The sequence below is a fragment of the Mauremys reevesii genome, linkage group 10 (assembly GCF_016161935.1).
Source record: "Mauremys reevesii isolate NIE-2019 linkage group 10, ASM1616193v1, whole genome shotgun sequence".
NCBI lineage: Eukaryota > Metazoa > Chordata > Testudines > Geoemydidae > Mauremys > Mauremys reevesii.
This window is the reverse complement of record NC_052632.1, coordinates 49,335,226-49,355,248: the sequence shown is the minus strand read 5'-3', so window position 1 is coordinate 49,355,248 and position 20,023 is coordinate 49,335,226. Positions and strand designations below refer to the sequence as shown.

Below are 20,023 nucleotides of genomic sequence, written 5' to 3'. Positions count from 1 at the left end.
CACAGCCTTTTATAGGGACCAGCTGGGCCTGATTGGGGCATGGCCCAGCTGTGGCTACGTCCCCAATCAGCTTAGCTTTTCCCTGCCACAGCCCTCTTCCTGGCTGTTTTAAGCCCTTCAGGGCAGGAGTGGGTGTCCACCCCGCTACAATCAGTAACTAAATTTACAAGGTGCACCTTTTTCCTTGATTTTCAAAACTTCTGTATCTTTATTTTTCTTGGTGAAGATGGATTTTAAATCAGGCAGAAATGGGACCCATGAATCTTCCTTTCAGTAAAAACACCTCTCTTTGAAGGAGAGATTAGACACACTCAAGAGGTCAGGAATTCCCAGTTTCCTATAACTGGGCGAAGTAGCTCTTTCGGATATAGCTGTCTTCTACAAGAAATGTATTGAGTGAGCATGTGTGCAGCATTTTGAAAAAGTGAAAGTGCTGTATAGGTGATAGTACTGTTACTGTTGTTGTTACTAGTTATTAATGTACTAAGACTAACTGCTATTCCAAAGAACTGGTAGTGAGTCTCTGTTACCTAAAAGACAGCTGGACTGGTAAGGCCCAGTCTTATTCCCAGTAAAGTCAATAAGAGTCTCCCCATTGATGGGGATGGTATAATGGGATAGCCTAATTTTGGCAATTAATTTGTCTTTGACTACTAGCAGTAAATATGCCCAATGGCTTGTGATGCGATGTTAGATGGGGATTACTACAGAGAATTCTTTCCTGGGTGTCTGGCTGGTGAGTCTTGCCCACATGCTCAGGGTTTAGCTGATCGCCATATTTGGGGTCGGGAAGGAATTTTCCTCCAGGGCAGATTGGCAGAAGCCCTGGGGGTTTTTCGCCATCCTCTGCAGTGTGGGGCACGGGTCACTTGCTGGAAGGTTCTCTGCACCTTGAAGTCTTTAAACTGTGATTTGAGGACTTCAATGGCTCAGACATAGGTTTGATACAGGAGTGGGTGGGTGAGATTCTGTGGCCTGAATTGTGCAGGAGGTCAGACTAGATGATCATAATGGTCCTTTCTTACCTTAAGGTCTATGATTCTATGACTTCGCAGGGAATTGGATTGAGCCCCTTATTGTGGATTAAGCATTTTAAAAAGTGCCTTCTAGAGGTATTGTGACGTCCCTATGATACGGTCATTTGAAGAAGTAATGGGAGTCTTTCATGGAGATGCTGTGGACAAGCGAAAACTTGGTGCTCACTCTGAATGTCTTTCTCTTACTGCAAGGGGGTGCGATCCCTGGCTGAAGACCATGTAGCCGTTGAAGTGGGATGTGACGGGGGCTGATGTTGGGTAAGGTAGGAGTGCTTTTGGATGAGGCCGTCTCCCAGTGATAACCACTGGGAAGGTGAAGCGGGCTTGCTAGGAGAAGGCCGTTTTGATTTGCAAGTGAAAGCTGATGGGGAAGGCTGTTGAGAAGGAGAATGAGTTCTGCAGGGTGCTGATTAGTAAAATGAGGTTACGAATGAAGACTGGTAAAAACCAGGTTCTCCATTAGAAGGCTTAAGAATGGACAGTAAGATGTGCTCCCAGCACTGGGGGCTGATTTCAGGTAATCCAGTTTACCTATACAGTGCACAGACTTCTTGGGCTTTGGGCTGCTGCTGCTTTGGTTGCCCAGGTCGCAGCGGTATTGTACTGTAATGTTCAGTGTAGGCACTCTTGTCACCGTAGGTGCTGAGCACCTTCCAGCTGTGCACTAAGCAGTGTGACTAACCTCTGTCACACATGGTATATTCTTCCAGTATTGGTTAGCTGGGGTATTTGCCTATGTGACTACTTTTCTACCAGTAGGTAACTAACAACCTCCGCTGGAGGCATCAGTGCCCTGACATTCCCCACCCAAGGAAAATACACTCAACCTGGGAAACCAAAAAGATAGTCCCCCCACAGGGCCAGGAGGACATACTGACCAATCAAGAACAGAGGCATGCCTTTGTTTGCTTAGGGGCAGAGCTGGGTGAGACTGGGACAGTGCCTCAAGACTAACCCAGAAGCCAGGACCTGGCCCTATGTGCTACAGCTAAGCTGTTGCATTTGAAGGTTGTTTTATTTCCTCTTTGTTTCAAGGCACAGACAGCGGAACCTGGAGTTCCTGTTTAGTTACTTGATTGTTCAGAGGCTGACACCAAGCTTACGGCACAGGCTACCCTGCCCCAAACTGGCAGCCAGTGGTTGCAGACTCAGGCAGGGAGCGCCACAGTGCCATGCATAGCCCTGAAGGGGGCATTGCAAAGCAACCCCACCTCCCACACTGCCCCAGAATGGGTGACCGGGTAGTTATGCATTCTTTGTCTTTCCACGTATGGTTCCAGAGCAATTCCTGGGAGCTGCCTCGTGTGACTGGCTCAGACTTTCTGTCTGAGGTCACTGCACCAGAAGAATGACTTATAGCTAGGTATTTCTAGGGTGCTCATCGCCGTAGCAATGGGTTTGGAATCAGGTGCTTTCCAAACATATGCAAAGTGGGGAGAGGCCTCCCTGAGAGCAGAGTGGTAACATGCACATCTCCAAGAGGAGATTTCAAACGGATTGCAGATGAACATTGTGCTGGTCCATGGCGAGACAAGAATGAGGAGAACCCATCTACCCTCTATGCAGATAGAGGTAAGAAACCGTTTTCAGGCTCTCTGCACAGGTACTACTGCAGAGAATGATTTGGAAGAGCCATCTGAGGGAACGGATCAGAAGGAGACCCCATTGACCAGAAGGCATGAGATGCATTGTCCTAGAGATGAGGGTACCACCACTCCCAAGAGGAGGAGACAGGTGGTGGTGGTCAGGGACTCCTTCCTAAGGGGGACAGAGTCATCCATCTGCTGACCAAACCAAGAGACTCAAAGTGTGCTGCTTGCCTGGAGCTAGAATTCAGGATGTGACGGAGTGTCTGCTGAGACTGAACAAGCCCTCGGACCACTACCCCTTCCAACTTCTCCATGTGGTTACCAATGATACTGCCAAGAATGATCTTGAGCAGGTCACTGAAGACTGTGTGGCTCTGGGAAGAAGGATAAAGGAGTTTGAGGTCAAATCATGTTCTTGTCCATCTTCCCTGTTGAAGGAAAAGGCCCAGGTAGGGACCTTCGAAGCGTGGAGGTAAATGCGTGGTTACGCAGGTAGTGTCGGAGAGAGGACTTTGGATTCTTCAACCATGGGATGTTGTTCTGGGAAGAAGGATTGCTAGGAAGTGTTGGGAACCACCTAACAAAGAGAGGAAAGAGCATCTTCGCAGGCAGGTTTGCTAACCTAGTGAGGAGGGCTTTAAAGTAGGTTCGCTGGGGGATGATGAGCTAAGCCCTGAGGTAAGTGGGGAAGTGGGATATCAGGTGGAAACACCAGGGGGAGGCCTCCTAATTCATACTGAGAAAGTAGGGGAATCAGCTAGTTATCTTAGGTGCCTGTACACAAATGCAAGAAGCCAGGGAAACAAACAGGAAGAATTGGAAGTCCCGGCACAGTAAAAGAACTATGATGTGATTGGAATAACAGAGACTTGGTGGGGTAACTCACATGACGGGAGCACTGTCATGGATGGGTATAAACTGTTCAGAAAGGACAGGCAGGGAAGGAAATGTGGAGGAGTTGCACTGTATGTAAGAGAGCGGTATGATTGCTCAGAGCTCCAGTATGAAACTGGAGAAAAGCCTGTTGACAGTCTTTGGGTTAAGTTTAGAACCAAGAACAACAAGGGTGATGTTGTGGTGGGTGTGTGCTATAGACCACCAGACCAGGAGGATGAGGTAGCCGAGGCTTTCTTCGGACAATTAACTGAAGTTTCCAGAACACATGCCCTGGTTCTAATGGGGGACTTCAGTCACCCTGACATCTGCTGGGAGAGCAATACAGCAATGCACAGACAATCCAGGAAGTTTTTGGAGTGTGTTGGGGACAATTTCCTGGTGCAACTATTGGAGGAACCAACCTGGGGCCTTTCTCCTCTTGACCTGCCGCTTACAAACAGGGAAGAATTGGTAGGGGAAGTAGAAGTGTGTGGAAACCTGGGCAGCACTGACCATGAGATGGTTGAGTTTAGGATTCTGACAAAAGGAAGAAAGGACAGTAGCAAAATACGGACCCTGGACTTCAGAAAAGCAGACTTTGACTCCCTTAGGGATCTGATGGACAGGATCCCCTGGGAGGCTAATATGAGATGGAAAGGAGTCCAGGAGAGCTGGCTGTATTTGAAAGAAGCCTTATTGAGGGCACAGGAACAAACCATCCCGATGTGCAGAAAGAATAGCAAATATGGCAGCTTGACTTAACAGTGAAATCTTCGGTGACCTTAAACACAAAAAGGAAGCTTACAAGAAGTTGAAACTTGGACAGATGACTAGGGAGGAGTATAAAAATATTGCTCAAGCATGCAGGGGTGTAAACAGGAAGGCCAAAACATAACTAGAGTTGCAGCTAGCAAGGAATGTGAAGTGTAACAAGAGGGGTTTCTACAGGTATGTTAGCAACAAGAAGGTCAGGGGAAGTGTGGGACCCTTACTGAATGGGGGAGGCAACCTAGTGACAGATGATTTGGAAAAAGCTGAAGTACTCAATGCTTTTTTTGCCTCGGTCTTCACAGACAAAGTCAGCTCCGACACTGCTGTCCTAGGCAACACAGTATGGGAAGGAGGTGAGTAGCTCTCAGTGGTAAAAGAACAGGTTAAGGACTATTTAGAAAAGCTGGACATGCACAAGTCCATGGTTCCAGATCTAATGCATCCGAAGGTGCTGAGGGAATTGGCTGATGTGATTGTAGAGCTATTGTCCATTATCTTTGTAAACTCATGGTGATCGGGGGAGGTCCTGGACAATTGGAAAAAGGCAAATATAGTGCCCATCTTTTAAAAAGGGAAGAAGAACAACCCAGGAAACCAGATCAGTCAGCTTCATCTCAGTCCCAGGAAAATCGTGGAGCAGGTCCTCAAGGAAACCATTTTGAAGCACTTGGAGGAGAGGAAGGTGATCAGGAACAGTCAACATGGATTCACCAAGGGCAAGTCATGCCTGACCAACCTGATTGCCTGCTATGATGAGATAACTGGCTCTGTGGATATGGGGAAAGCAATGGACGTGATATAGCTGGACTTCAGCAAAGCTTTTGATATGGTCCCCAACGGTATTCTTGCCAGCAAGTTAAAAAGGTAGGGATTGGATGAATGGACTATAAGGTAGATAGAAAGCTGGCTAGATTGTTGGGTTCCTTGGGTAGTGATCAACAGCTCAATGTCTAGTTGGTAGCTGATATCAAGCAGAGTGCCCCATGGGTCGGTCCTGGGGCCAGTTTTGTTCAGTATCTTTATTAATGATCTGGACAACGGGATGGATTGCACCCTCAGGAAGTTCACAGATGACACTAATCTTGGGGGAGAGGTAGATATGTTGGAGGTTAGGGATAGGGTCCAGAGTGAACTAGACAAATTGGAGGATTGGGCCAAAGGAGACCACATTTGGAGTACTGTGTCCAGTTTTGGGCTCCCCACTACAGAAAGGATGTGGACAAATTGGAGAGAGTCCAGCGGTGGGCAACAAAAATGATCAGGGGGCTGGGGCACATGCCTTACGAGAAGAGGCTGAGGGAACTGGGATTGTTTAGTCTGCAGAAGAGAAGAGTGATGGGGGATTTGATAACAGCCTACAACTACCTGAAGGGAGGTTCCAAAGAGGATGGAGCTAGGCTGTTCTCAGTGGTGACAGATGACAGAACAAGGAGCAAAGATCTCAAGTTGCAGTGGCGGGGGGGTCTAGGTTGGATATTAGGAAACACTATTTCACTAGGAGGATGGTGAAGCACTGGGATGGGTTACCTAGGGAGGTGGTGGAATCTCCATCCTTAGAGGTTTTTAAGGCCCGGATTGACAAAACCCTGGCTGGGATGATTTAGTTAGTATTCATCCTGCTTTGAGCAGGGGGATGCACTAGATGACCTCCTGAGGTCTCTTCCAATCCTAATCTTCTATGAGTCTATAAGCTTTGAATGAAAGTCTGCTGGAAATAGGGCAGTAGTACATCCTACCTATATGGGGCTGGGTGCATATTGCTTCCTACCCAGTGTGCTTGGACAGGCACTGAAAGGCTTAGAAATTCTCAATATAGAGGCAGTGTAGCCACTTGCTTTTCAAACAAATAGTGCAAACAACCAGTGGGTCCCATTGAGGCAAGGAGGCTGGTGTTGTGAATGCAGTGGGGGCGGTGATTACTGCTCCATTGATTAGTATTCTAACTGGTTGCTTCTCACTGTTTTGGAGTTAGCCTTAGCTATTGCCTGGCAACCGTAGTGTAAAAGTACAACACCAGCTTCAGAGTTCAAGCCTGCTCCTCACATGCACACACATCCTCTTCTACTCCACTGCCGGCCCGGAGCAGGTGGCTGTATCCTCCCTGCTAAACCATCCTCATCTTCAACTCTGCGAGGAGGAAGATTGAAAGGGGAGAGGAGGGAGTTGGACAATAAGAAAACAAGCAGCGAGAGCAGCAATGAGCCAGTACAAAGAGGAGGAGAGGGTTCTTAGCACTGGGACGATGGGCGGGGCTTGCTGAAGCTAAGGTTTGGTCTGCCTGTCTGTCTGTCTTGCTGTCTCTCCCTTGCCCAAGCGCAGCGTGAATGGGATACCTGCAGCTGCTAAAATTCTGCTTGCTAGGCATGGCTCTGCTGGTTCCCCTCTCCCCTCCCTTCCATGTCCGTTTGCTGGTGGAAGTGCTGCTGGCAGCACCTTGTCTGGCCCCAGCCACTGCCCAGAAGTCCTTGAGGTTTGGTTTTTGCTAAGTGTGCCCCTCTCCCTTCATATCTCTCACACGGGGCAAGCACTTGCCCCCAGTTAGTTTGCAGCCCTGAGGTTTTGCCCTGTCAGGAATGTCCCAGAGCAGAGGAGAGCTGTATGTGGGGCTCTCCTCACCTGCCTGGGACTTGAGTGACATGTCTCTGGCTCCTTTCTCTAAGGGCCGAGAATGATGTGTCTGCATGTATTTCCCCCGAATTAGCTGCTGGGGTAGCCAGGAAAGGTCCGCTGATATATGGACATGTACAGTGTGTACATACTCACCGTACACATAATCACACTTTCCCTTTCTCTCACACACTTCCACACCTGTCACGCACACCCTCTCTCCCACACACTCTCATACCCTCTCTCCCACATGCAAATAGGAATTCACAGAAGCTAGCTGAATGCATGCCAAAACACACTGCCTTTGCCAGTACAGAAAATCCAAGCCCCTTTGGAAATCCAGCCTGTGGTGTTTTCCTTCTGAAAGACTGAGACAGGGCAGGACCTGCTTTGGAAAATACAAAGTTCTTAGACTGTCTCAGAGCAGGTGGTTTGGGATTTTGTCAAACTTTTAATAAATGGTGTTGTTGGTGAGTGAAACCACAGTAAACCATCTACACTTGGAAAACAATAGCACATGGGAATCTCTCTGTATGTCAGATCATCTCTTCTACTGGCAGTTGTGGATGCATGCTTGGAGTTTGACACAGTTCATCTAGTGCGAAGTACTGAGTGGTTGAAACTGGGACTTGGGAGACCCGAGTTCAGTTCAGACATGCTGTGTAACCTTGGGAAAGTCGATCACTTAATCTGTGCCATACTTCCCCTTCTGTAGCCTGGGGACAATAGCGCTCCCCTGCCTCAGGGGGTACAAGCCAGTAACCAGTTCATGATGTGTTCAGGTGGAGGATGAGGCGGCCAGATAGGGGCCAAGGGAGATTAGGATGCACAGTGAGTCAAACTGCATCCGTGAACCTTGGGCCTGGTGGCATTTCTGCTTCTCTGAATACAGACCTTGTGAACCCCTCCAGCCCTTCTGCACAACATGCTCATTGAACGTCCTGAGAAATGTTGCCACTCCAGCCAGGGGCATCAAAGCCTCCTGTTTATCCCCAGGACTGGTACTACTGAGGCAATGGCAGTGCAAGCTGTCCCCGCAGAGTGCTTGTAACCTGACCTCTAGGAGTGAGAGGATCGTTGTGTCTGCATGACCTATTCAGTCCTTGGTCTCCACTGAGATTCCTTGCAGGGGAGGCAGTGAGTGCAGCTGCCAGTGGTGATTCCTGCCACCCATTCACTTCACACAGGCCACTGAGCAGCCATTAAGCATTCATGATTTTCAATGGCTTGTGGTGGAAGTTGGATTTGAACCCAGGTCCTGGGGGTGAAAGGCTCCATGTGCCATTCCCATTCCTACATGTACACACGAATGCTTTCAGTTGCTCTCTCTGCATGGGATAGGTCTTCCTGGCAGGCAGTTGAATGAAAGGGGCTTAAAGAAACGTGTCTGTTTTTGTCTTTCAGAGCCTTGGGTCAGCGGACAAGAAGGACTTTTTCCAACCAAAGTAAGTGCCAGTGGCCTGTGTGTTTGAGAGAGTGTATGTGCACCTGAGTGGAAATTCACGATTGCAACGTATTATTGAGAGAAATACTGTATCTCACTAAGATTAGCCATGTCAATGGATAAGAATAGCTTCTGCAATTACGCTTGCTAGGATAACACTGCAAGGGCTGTCAGTCGTTTTGCTTCAGGGCATATGCAAATCCTCAGATGAGGTCAGGAAGAATCAAAGCTGCTGTGCCTGGCATCAGGGTCCAGGCTGATGTCCAGTGGCCTCGGAAGGAGGGAGTTGCAAAGATGGTCTTTCCCACCTTTGCTACTCCTTGCTCTGGAATTGTCATGAACACGGTGTGGTTGGTCTGGAGGCTCTGCTGCTGTATGTTGTAACTGGCTAATCTTCGAGCGGAGCTTTCACTGCCAGTATTTTGACACAAATATTTCCCTCTCATTCCATCTGATACAAGTCGCCACCTTTGAGGGTAAAATATGGGGAGAGGACTCTTTGGAGCCACTGTATCAGTAGTCATAGACATAGGCTCTCCTAATATACCACTAGACCAGCAACAGAGTAGGCAGTTGGCAGAACAGTGCATTCCCTGTCTACATGGACCATTGCGCTGATCCAGCATGGCCATTCCTATGGGACAGAGTGAATAAAGCCCTTAAACCATTTTCGACCTCTGGGCCCCTGACTGAAATACAGCCGAAGCCCTCATCTCTGTGGAATTTGGCTTGTTACACCAAACATGCAAGGCCTTTCAGTACAGAAAGGTACCTATAGAGCTGCAGAATGTGAAGGCTTCCTGTTTGAAATGCAGGGTTGCCAATGTGATCTTTCAATAAGAGCGACTTCTCTTACAAACTGGAGAGGTACTTACAGCATCCAGTCATGACTGGGAGGGAGCCATTCCTGTCGCCCTGCAGCACTGTGATGTCAAGCGTTCATTTGTGTGTGCATAGTCTGTTGTCATCACTGCTCTGGCCTTTTTCGTAACCTTCTGAACTTTTTCAATCTGTGAAAATAGAGTGTTGAGGTATTTCTGGTGACGGAAGCTGTGGAAGTGAGCTGTAACTTTTGGGAACAGCACTGGAATTTTCTCCTTCAAGGGGATGGGATTGGGGAGAAATGTCTTTAAAAATAGAGTTGTTCTGCTATTTATTTCTCCTGGTTACTTTCCAAAGAGATTCTCCAGAAGGTTCCTTTTCAGCACTGTGTACAAAATATGTGGTAAGCACGAGACAACGGCCTCTGTCACTGCCTTGTCTGATTACTCTTAGTATCAAGACGCCTTTGGAATACTAGCAGAATTTCAGACTTCATCATGGCGTGTCTAGCAGCAAGCATTGTTTGCTATCAGGGTGTATTTGATTTAAATTACTAGTCAGGGAGACTTGATTTAATCATGGATTTCTACATAAAAGTGCATTCTTGTTGGTTGTTATAACCTTAATACATATTCTTCGCAACTCAGAGAGATGTAGGTTTCATTTTTAGAAGGTACACACTATACATTTTTAAAGTGATTTATTTTGAAAACTTTTCAGATTAGTTTTATAGCTATATCAGAAAATGAATAATTGTTTGGTTATTTCATTTACCAAAGGTAATTGAAGCAGATATTCAACAGGTTAATCATTAATATTTGGAGGATTTTCTTGCATGCCGTATTAGGAGAACATCACCAGACAGATATTTAAATTGTTTTATTTATCTAAAACAACGTTATATATTTTGGATTTTCTTCTTCAACAGCAAACATAATATTTTAACAAAACAAGCATGTGAATTTTTGAATTTAGTTAAACATTCAAGTTTTTTTTAAATCAGGTTTGTTTTTGTTAAAATTGTTTTTAACTAAAATAGTTAAGTGAAATATTTAAACAAAAACAAAAATTAAATCGACTATGTCAGCCAGGTCAACATAAGAAACTGAAAATATTGGTTCTTCTTCGAGTGATTGCTCCTATGCATTCCAGTCAGGTGTGCGTGCTGCGCGTGCACGGCTCTCCGGAACATTTTTACCCTAGCAACTCCGGCGGGCCGGCTGGCGCCCCCTAGAGTGGCGCCGCTATGGCACCTGTTATATACCCCAGCCGGCCCGTCCGCTCCTCAGTTCCTTCTTTCCGCCCGTGACGGCCAATTGGAACTGTGGAGTGCTCTCTGTCCTCCACAACCCTAGCTCTCGCTACTTTTTCTGTACATAGTTTTTTTCATTACTTAGTGTAGATAGTTTGTTCAGTTAGTTAGATAGTTTTAGGATTAGGATAAGGGGGGTTTTCCCCCCTTTTTCCTCTACCGGTGCGGGCTCATGCCCAAGGCACCGGGCTTTAAGCCCTGCGCATCTTGCCAGCGGAATATGCTGGTCGGGGATCCCCACGACTCCTGTCTCCGTTGCCTCGGGGAGAGTCACAGGACAGATAAGTGCCCTATCTGTTCGGCATTTAAGCCCCGGACGCATAAGGAGCGGGACATTCACCTGAAGCAGCTCCTGATGGAGGCTCGCTCCAGCCCCCGGCACCGACCGCGCCGGCACCGAGGGCTTCATCGGCGCGTAGCGCACCGGCGGCCCCGAGCCGCTCCGGCACCGAGGCTCCCCGACCTCAGCCAGCGGCACCGGCGACCCGGCACCGCTCCCTCTCGCCTTCCAGGAAGCGTAAGCCGGTGAAGGCAGCTGCAAAGACCCACGCTCAGGGTCAAGAAGCCCAGCCAATACCACCATCTACGGTACCGGCTGTGACCGTGCACAGGACGTGCACCGTGCCGTTGCCTCCGGCGCCGCAAGGGCCGTCGAGTCCGGCACCGCCATGCTCCCCGGCGCCGACCGCGGTTGAGCTGCAGCTGCCATCCACGCCTGAGACTTTCTCAACGGCGCGGGAGCTCATAGAGCTCACAGAGGCACCGAGCCTCCGGCCCCTGGCACCGCCGGTGCGGGGTGTTGTATCGGCGGGAAAGCCGGCGATGATGACTCGGCCCCCTTCTCCGGATGGACGGCACAGACGGCGCTCCCGGTCCCGACGAAGGTCACCGTCCCGCCGCTCCAGATCCCGGCACCGCTCGCCATCGCGGTACCGGTCGCCGTCTCGATGCCGGTTGCAGTCCTGGTACCGTTCAACATTGCGGTATCGGTCGCACTCCCGGCGTCGCTCCAGGTCCCGATCGCCTTCGCGTCGGCACCGACGGAGGTCCGCTTCCCGGTACCGTGCCCGGCACCGTGACTCTCGCAGCCGCTCCCGGCACCGCCGGTCCAGATCCCGGTCGAGCTCCCGGCACCAGTCGAGCTCCCGGCACCGCGGCGGACGTTGGTCTCGGTCACCATCCCGGTACCGTGATGACCGGCACCGATCCTCGGCACCGTCCGGGGACAGGCTGCCACTTTCAATGGCACAGTCCATCAGCGCCTCTGCACCCCCTTGGCCATCTCGCCCCACGTCGGTCGCGTCCGGGGCAGGCAGCAACGGGCACCTCCCGCCTGCTCCACATGGTCAACCTCAGGGTGCACAGCAGTGGGGCTTCTGGGTCCCCTGGGCCCATTACGAGACTCAGGGGGTGCCTGTCCCCCCAAGGGCCCCTGCCTCCGAGCGCAGGGTACCAGAGGCCACCTTAAGTAGACCGCCCCCTTCGCCACCAGGTTCGGTTTTGATACCGCCTGACCCCCAGAGGCATCTTCAGCCTGAGCCAGCCGACCAACCGCTAGAAGATCCATCTACGGAGGCTGTAGTCCAGGGCTTATCCTCGTCGTCGTCTCCAGACGAGGCGGTGGCCAGAGCATCTGCCACAGATCCGCCACCAATATACTTGAGGGCCCACCAAGACCTGCTTCGCCGCGTGGCAAAGGCCATCGATCTCCCCGTGGCGGAGGTCCAGGAGGACGAGGACCCAGTGACGAACGTCATTGGAGCGGAGGCTCCAGTACGGGTGGCCTTACCGTTCATCCGTACGATCCAAAAGAACGCCACGACAATCTGGCAGTCACCGGCGTCCGTCCCTCCTACTGCCCGCGGGGTCGAGCGAAAGTACTCCGTCCCCCCCACGGGATATGAGTATTTGTATACTCACACGGCCCCAGACTCGTTGGTCGTCCAGTCGGTCAATGACAGGGAGAGGCATGGTCAGCCCGCCCCAGCGCCGAAGTCTAAGGAGGCGAGGCGGATAGATCTGTTGGGCCGCAAGGTCTACTCTGCTGGCGGTCTGCAACTTCGGATCGCCAATCAGATGGCTCTCCTCGCCAGGTACGCCTATGACATCATGGTGTCCCTGGCGAAGTTTACAGAACTGCTCCCAACAGCCTCCCGCCAGGAGTTCTCGGCGCTGTTGGACGAAGGGAAAAAATCTTCCAGGTCCTCCATCCAGGCCGCTCTTGACTCCGCGGACTCGGGAGCAAGGACCCTGGCCTCAGGAGTGACTATGAGGCGCATCTCCTGGCTGCAGTCCTCCACCCTACCACCGGAGGTGCAGTACACGCTGCAGGACCTGCCTTTTGATACTCAGGGCCTGTTCTCAGAAAAAACTGATTCCCGGATCCAGACCCTGAAGGACGGTCGCATAGCCATCCGCACTCTCGGGATGCATACACCGGCAACACAGCGCAGGTCCTTCAGGCAGCAACCCTCCCGGCCTTTCGCCCAGCCACGGTACCGTCCCTACAACACCAGGCGGCCTGGCCTAAATCGCCGTCGACCATCCGGCAACAGACGCAACCAGGCCCAGACCCCTTCCAAGGCCCCCCAAGGGTCCAAACAGGCCTTTTGATGGGACGCCCGAGGACAGCCGATCACTCTCCCTACCGGATCCTACCCTTTTGTTTTACAACCGCCTTTCCCATTTCTTTTCGGCGTGGTCCCAAATAACAACGGACAACTGGGTGCTTCAAACAGTCCAGTCGGGATACCACCTTCAGTTTGTTTCGCCCCCCCCTCCCACCCACCCTCCCTGTCCCTCTTCAGGGACCCCTCTCATGAGCAACTCCTCTTACAAGAGGTCCAGTCTCTGTTGAGCGTGGGTGCCATATAGGCAGTGCCTCAAGACAGGCGGGGCAGGGGATTCTATTCCCGTTATTTTCTCATCCCCAAAGCGAAAGGAGGGCTACGTCCTATCCTGGACCTTCGAGAGCTGAACAAATATCTGCTCATGCCCAAGTTTCGCATGGTCACCCTGGGGACCATCATTCCCTCTCTGGATCCGGGAGACTGGTTTGCCGCCCTCGACATGAAGGACGCCTACTTCCATGTCGCGATCTACCTTCCCCATCGACGCTACCTACGTTTCGTGGTGAACAACGCACACTACCAGTTCGCAGTGTTGCCATTCGGCCTATCCACCGCACCGAGGGTGTTTAACAAGAGCATGGCAGTGGTTGCCGCAGCCCTCCGCCGTCGTCAGATACACGTCTACCCGTATCTCGACGACTGGCTGGTTCGTGAACGCGTTTGGGCTGGTAATGGACCAGATGACAGAAATCCTGTCTCTATTTCATCAGCTCGGTCTTCTCATCAATGCCGAGAAGTCCTCCTTAATTCCGTCGCAGCGGGTGGAGTTCATTGGAGCGGTTCTCGACTCCACGTTGGCCAGGGCCTGCCTACCGCGCTCTCGGCACCAGACACTGGTCTCCATCATTCGAGACCTCGTCACCTTTCCTACCTCGACGGTGCGATCTTGCCTCCGCCTCCTGGGCCACATGGCATCCTGTACGTATGTCACTGCGTACGCGCGGCTCCACCTTCGCCCGTTCCAGTCCTGGCTAGCATCGGTGTATCGCCCGCATCGAGACCCGGTCGACATGGTGGTCATGGTCACCAAGCCAACCCTCGAGTCCCTCAGCTGGTGGCTAGACCCAGACGTCGTGTGTGCGGGAGTCCCGTTCCACCCTCCTCGCCCATCCGCCACTCTGACCACGGATGCCTCAGCGCTCGGCTGGGGGGCTCACCTGGGCGACCTTCACACCCAAGGTCTTTGGTCACCCCAAGAGCTCGCTCTGCACATCAACATCCGCGAGCTGCGAGCGATCCGTTTGGCGTGTCACACCTTCCGCACCCGCCTGCAGGGCCGCTGCGTGACAGTGTTCACGGACAACACGACAGCGATGTTCTACGTGAACAAGCAGGGTGGAGCCCGCTCCTCCCTCCTCTGCAAGGAAGCACTGCTCCTGTGGGACTTCTGCGTGACCCACTCAATTCACCTGGAAGCGTCCTTTCTTCCGGGAGTGCAGAACACGCTGGCCGACCATCTCAGCAGGTCGTTCCTCTCCCACGAGTGGTCCCTCCGTCCAGATGTCGTGCACACAATCTTCCGGAGGTGGGGGTTTCCCCAAGTAGACCTATTCGCCTCCAAGGAGAACAGGAAGTGCCACCTGTTTTGCTCGTTCCGGGGTCACTCGCCAGGCTCCCTGTCGGACGCCTTCCTTTACTCCTGGAAGGATCACCTCCTCTACGCCTTCCCTCCGTTCCCGCTCGTACACTGAGTGCTACAGATGCTGTGGAGGGACAGAGCCCACGTCATACTCGTCGCTCCGGCCTGGCCGAGGCAGCACTGGTACACCCTGCTGCTCGAGCTCTCCGTTCGGGATCCCATCCCCCTTCCGTTGTGGCCGGACCTCATCACGCAGGACTTCGGCAGACTCCACCATCCGAACCTGCAGTCCCTCCATCTTACAGCTTGGTACCTGCGTGGTTGACCCACGCGGAGAGGGACTGTTCGGCGGCGGTACAGCGAGTCCTGCTAGAGAGTAGGAAGCATTCCACTCGCTCCACCTACCTTGCAAAATGGAAGTGGTTCGCGCTCTGGTGTGACCAATGAGGCCTCAATCCCTTTGTAGTCCCTGTCCCTACCATCCTGGACTACCTCTGGTACCTTAAGGAGCAAGGTCTGGCGGTCGCCTCCTTGAGGGTACACCTGGCAGCAGTGTCCGCCTTTCGTCCACCTACGGGAGGTCGGTCCGTCTTCTCCAACCAGATGGTTTCCCGCTTCCTTAAAGGCCTGGACCACTTGTACCCGCCCGTGCGGCGTCCTGCCCCGACCTGGGATTTGAACCTCGTTCTGGCCAGGCTTATGGGACCGCCCTTCGAGCCTCTGGCCACGTGCTCTCTGCTCTACCTCTCCTGGAAGACAGCCTTCCTCGTCGCAATTACATCAGCGAGACGAGTCTCTGAGCTCCGTGCTCTAATGGTTGGTCCACCATACACCGTCTTCCACGGAGACAAGGTGCAGCTTCGACCACACCCGGCCTTCCTCCCTAAGGTGGTGTCGGCCTTCCACCTCAACCAGGAGATCTTCCTCCCGGACTTCTTCCCGAAGCCGCATGCCTCACCTCGTGAGCAACAGCTGCACACCCTGGACGTCCGCAGGGCGCTTGCCTTTTACATCGAGCGGACGAAGCCCTTCCGACATTCGACCCAGCTGTTTATAGCAGTCGCCGACCGCATGAAGGGCGAGCCGGTCTCCTCGCAACGAATTTCCTCATGGGTTACGGCATGTATTCGGACGTGCTACGAGCTTGCTCGCGTGCCGCCATGCCGCCTCACTGCTCACTCGACGAGAGCGCACGCCTCGTCGGCCGCCTTCCTGGCCCATGTCCCCATCCAGGACATCTGTAGAGCGGCTACCTGGTCTTCTGTCCACACCTTTGCCTCCCACTACGCGTTGGTGCAGCAATCACGAGACGATGCAGCCTTCGGCTCCGCAGTATTACACTCCGCGACGTCTCACTCCGACCCCACCGCCTAGGTAAGGCTTGGGATTCACCTGACTGGAATGCATAGGAGCAATCACTCGAAGAAGAAGAGACGGTTACTCACCGTAGTAACTGTTGTTCTTCGAGATGTGTTGCTCCTATCCATTCCAGACCCGCCCTCCTTCCCCACTGTCGGAGTAGCCGGCAAGAAGGAACTGAGGAGCGGACGGGCCGGCTGGGGTATATAACAGGCGCCATAGCGGCGCCACTCCAGGGGGCGCCAGCCGGCCCGCCGGAGTTGCTAGGGTAAAAATGTTCCGGAGAGCCGTGCACGCGCGGCGCGCACACCTGACTGGAATGGATAGGAGCAACACATCTCGAAGAACAACAGTTACTACGGTGAGTAACCGTCTCTTTCTGCAGCTAACTTGGTCATTTTCACCTTCATTTTCCTGTCTGTTCATAATTTATAATCCCTATTCCATAATGAGATATCTTTGAGCTATAGTGTATCTTAATTAAAACTATCTTTAGATAGGTTTTTCCTCAGAAAACATTTTATAAAAAAAATCTGATTTAAATAAAAAATATCTGATTTTTTAAATTGATTTTTATCCACCCTGTTCGCAGTTCATGGTGTGTGTGTGTGTGTGTGTGTGTGTGTGTGTGTGTGTATTTCTTCAGTTCATCCATCCATCTACAGTCCCTTGATTTGTCTATTGCCAAGATTTGCAAAAAGAAATGCCTAACATTAGGCTCCTAATTCCATATTCCTAAATTACAGGAGCTCTCAATTCTCTGGCTTCAGGACAGGCATATGCTGGCACAATTTTTAAAAGTCAGTGGAGCTGCTGAGTGCTCAGCCCTTTTGAAAATCAAAGCACTTATTTAGGTGTTGAAACGTCACACAGGTTTCTGGAAGCTTTGAGGATCCATCATGGAGTTATGACCCTATGCTAGATGTAGTGAAGAAAGTGAAGCACCTGCAGCTGAGGACTTTGAATTACATTTGTAGCCTTATTAGCAATCCTCTGGTGTTTGTCTATGCATGTTGCATGGAGTACATGATTTTTGAGACAAGAAAAGCATGCCTTTTTCATGCTCTTGTGAGACTTCTTATCAGAAATATGGGAGGCAAATAGTGGAGATTATTCTTAAATGTAGGGGCTAAATCATGGCCCCCTGTCCAAACCCCACCCTGCAGGAAAACCCAATAGATAGGCAAAGGGACTCCCCGAGCTTCCTACAGATCATCCCATCAGGGAACAAGGGATGATTGCCTGCCGCAGAGAGTATGCCCTTCTCCACCCATTGAAGACATATTTTCCTACCCTCCAGACTTCTAAGCCAATTCTCAAAGATCTGAATCCTTAGCTTCGCCTCCAGGCAGCTATGAGAACCTCAGTGTTTCACTGAATGGGCTGTGATATCAGACCATGACCTAGCCAATCATAAGACACGACGCAAGTTAATTTGCATCCTGCTGTCCTGTGTAAGATTCTTTGCGAGTTGTCTGGGGATTTGTGTTACACATACAAACAAAGCTGCATTTGACAGGTACAGCTTCATGGCTGTGACACATAGCCAGCATCATTGCTGTCCAGATTGACTTTTACCCCAACTTGCTGCCACTGACATTGTTGCTGTTTCAGATACAGTCTCTATGACAAAGCACTGTCTGGCCTAGCGAGGCTGTGCAATACATGCCTGATTCTGCGGGGTACTCCTTGGAGTCAGCGTGAGCAGGGGGTGCTATGGACTTGTCAGGGAGTATTCAGAATCTGACATGATTGGATTCTCCTTGTTGGAATAGGATATGCATTCTCATCTCCTCCCCTTTGCTCTTGCTCCTCAATCCTGCAGCCACACCCACACATATGGACTCTTGTGTTCCTACCTCTGCACAGGCTGCATTCTGTTCTGTGCCCATCACAGTGGTACCTGAGCCCCTTACAGAGATTTAAGCAATGTCACATGCATCTGTCAAATGTGGTTCTCTCTTCCTCTTTCCTCTCCCAAGTGCAGGATCTGGGTCCTAGATTGCAGGGAATCTGTCTTGGTTTGGTTTGTAAAGCAAATGTGCATTTATGTGCTCCATAAGTAATTAAGAAAAATCTTTGAGAGGCAGGGCATGCTAAGGGCATTACAGTTATAGTCTAAATAAATATAGTGCAGTGCCAGAGTAACTCCCGTAGATAGTAAGATCTAGACAGACTGGAGCTTGCTCTTAGGAATTTGAACTGTAGAGGCGCTTGGTTATTTCTGAGCACAATTTAGTCACACACCTCTTATATCTGATGTGAGTCTTATGTAGTTTAGCTGCTGATACTTGGCGGTGTGACAGAATTCTTCCTTATCTGTTCTCAGGTCTACACAATTCTTAGATGAGGTTCACACTGAAGCCTTATACTCTTATATAACTCTCATTTTTTAGCTACAGCTCAGAAGAAAACATTTGGAAGTACTTTTTAAAGCCCTTTTTGTTTGTTTTGCCTTGCAATATTCATTACATCAGTACTGCTCTCGATAGCTTTTGCCTGTCTTTTAAAGACAGAATGTTTGTTCCTAGGCTAAGAACTTCCACAGTTTTGGCTTAGAGTGAAGTTTTATTGTTGAATTATTATCTTCTAAAACTCTGGCATTTTAAAGGATCTGGAAATGGGTATTTACCCCTTGAAAGCGTCACATTCCGTCATAACAACGCTGCTGTATTTCTGTGAGGGACATTCATTTGCATTTCTTCTATAATTCAGACATTATAATAAAGACAACGACAATACCAGCACACACACATTACATTTAATGTTTTCTTCAGTGGGTGAGAATCACTCAGGAGGGACATTCATCCACTGATGGGTGAAGCTGAGTTAACACTGTAATCTCTTTCCTCCCACCCCCGCCCCCTTATTGGCAAAGTTCTGGCACTGGGGAAGAAAGAGAGGAATGGGATACATTGTGAACGGGAAGGAAAGGCAGTAAGGTAAGGAGGAGGAGTTAGATGGGAAGGGAAAGACAACATGAGAGGAAGGATGGTCTTGTGAGTAAGGTGGTGGACTGGGACTTGAAAGAGCTTGGATCATTTCCAGTCTCTGCCACAGACTTCCTGTAGGACCTTGGTCAAGTCACTGAAGATATGCCTATACTATAATCACAAGGTGCAATTTTAACTCGTGTAGAAATCCCTGAGCTAGCTTTAATCTAGCTAGCTCGGGTCCCGGAGCAGTGAAGATGCAGCAGCACAGACTAGCCCCACCAGTAATTACACAGGGTTCCAGGTGGACTTGTACAGCTCACACTGACACCTGTGCTTTCATGGCTTCACTGCTCCAGGACCCAAGGTAGCTCAATTAAAGGTGAGCTGTAAGCACAACCTGTAAGTATAATATATACATGCCTAAATCTCCCTGTTCCCCAGCTGTAACAGGGGGCTAATAACATTTCCTTTCTCCTGACTCTTGTCTGTTTCCATTGTAAACTCTCACTATGTGGATGTACAGTGCTGAGCACAATGAATCCTCAGTCTTGGTTGGGGCTTGTAGTATCAGTAATTACAAAAAGCTACATTAAGGTTGCAAAATCAAGCACTGCAAGGTTCAGAAATGCCTGAATTAAGGTTTCTTGCCTAATCTTAGTTGGGCCCCCTTGAGCACATGCCCCTTGATACTGTCTTTAATTACATGATCACAGACTAGCCCTTCATTCAGTGCATGGGATGGACCCGCTCTGGAGATGATTCAGGTTGTCTGGTGAAGGAGACTGTTGCTAGTAGGAGCCATGCTTCATTTGTTGCAGAAGCTGGAAGGTGTGTAGCAAATGAGGCAGGAGACTGAAGAGAAAGGATGGCCTCATGGTGAAGTCAGCTGAATGCTTCCCTGGAGAATTGGATTCTAACATTGTCTCTGACAAAGAGGTCCTGTGTGACGCTGGGCAAGTCACTTAAACCAAACTTTTCACAGACAGTCACTAATTGTGTGTTTCTCATTTTCTGGTTGCCCAACCTGAGGCCTTGAGGTCTGATTTGCAGAAGTGCTGAGC

General features: G+C 50.5%; 1 protein-coding gene across 6 annotated transcripts in view; it reads left to right on the top strand.

The window, feature by feature from the left end:
- LOC120373766 (ankyrin repeat and fibronectin type-III domain-containing protein 1-like) overlaps positions 1 to 20,023 on the top strand; it is a 740,213-nt gene that overhangs the window by 438,357 nt on the left and 281,833 nt on the right. For all 6 annotated transcript variants that reach the window (XM_039492609.1, XM_039492602.1, XM_039492608.1 and 3 more), the window contains exon 5: positions 8,285 to 8,325. In XM_039492609.1, the coding sequence (XP_039348543.1) occupies positions 8,285 to 8,325 (41 nt within the window). The remainder of the gene's footprint in view (positions 1 to 8,284; positions 8,326 to 20,023) is intronic.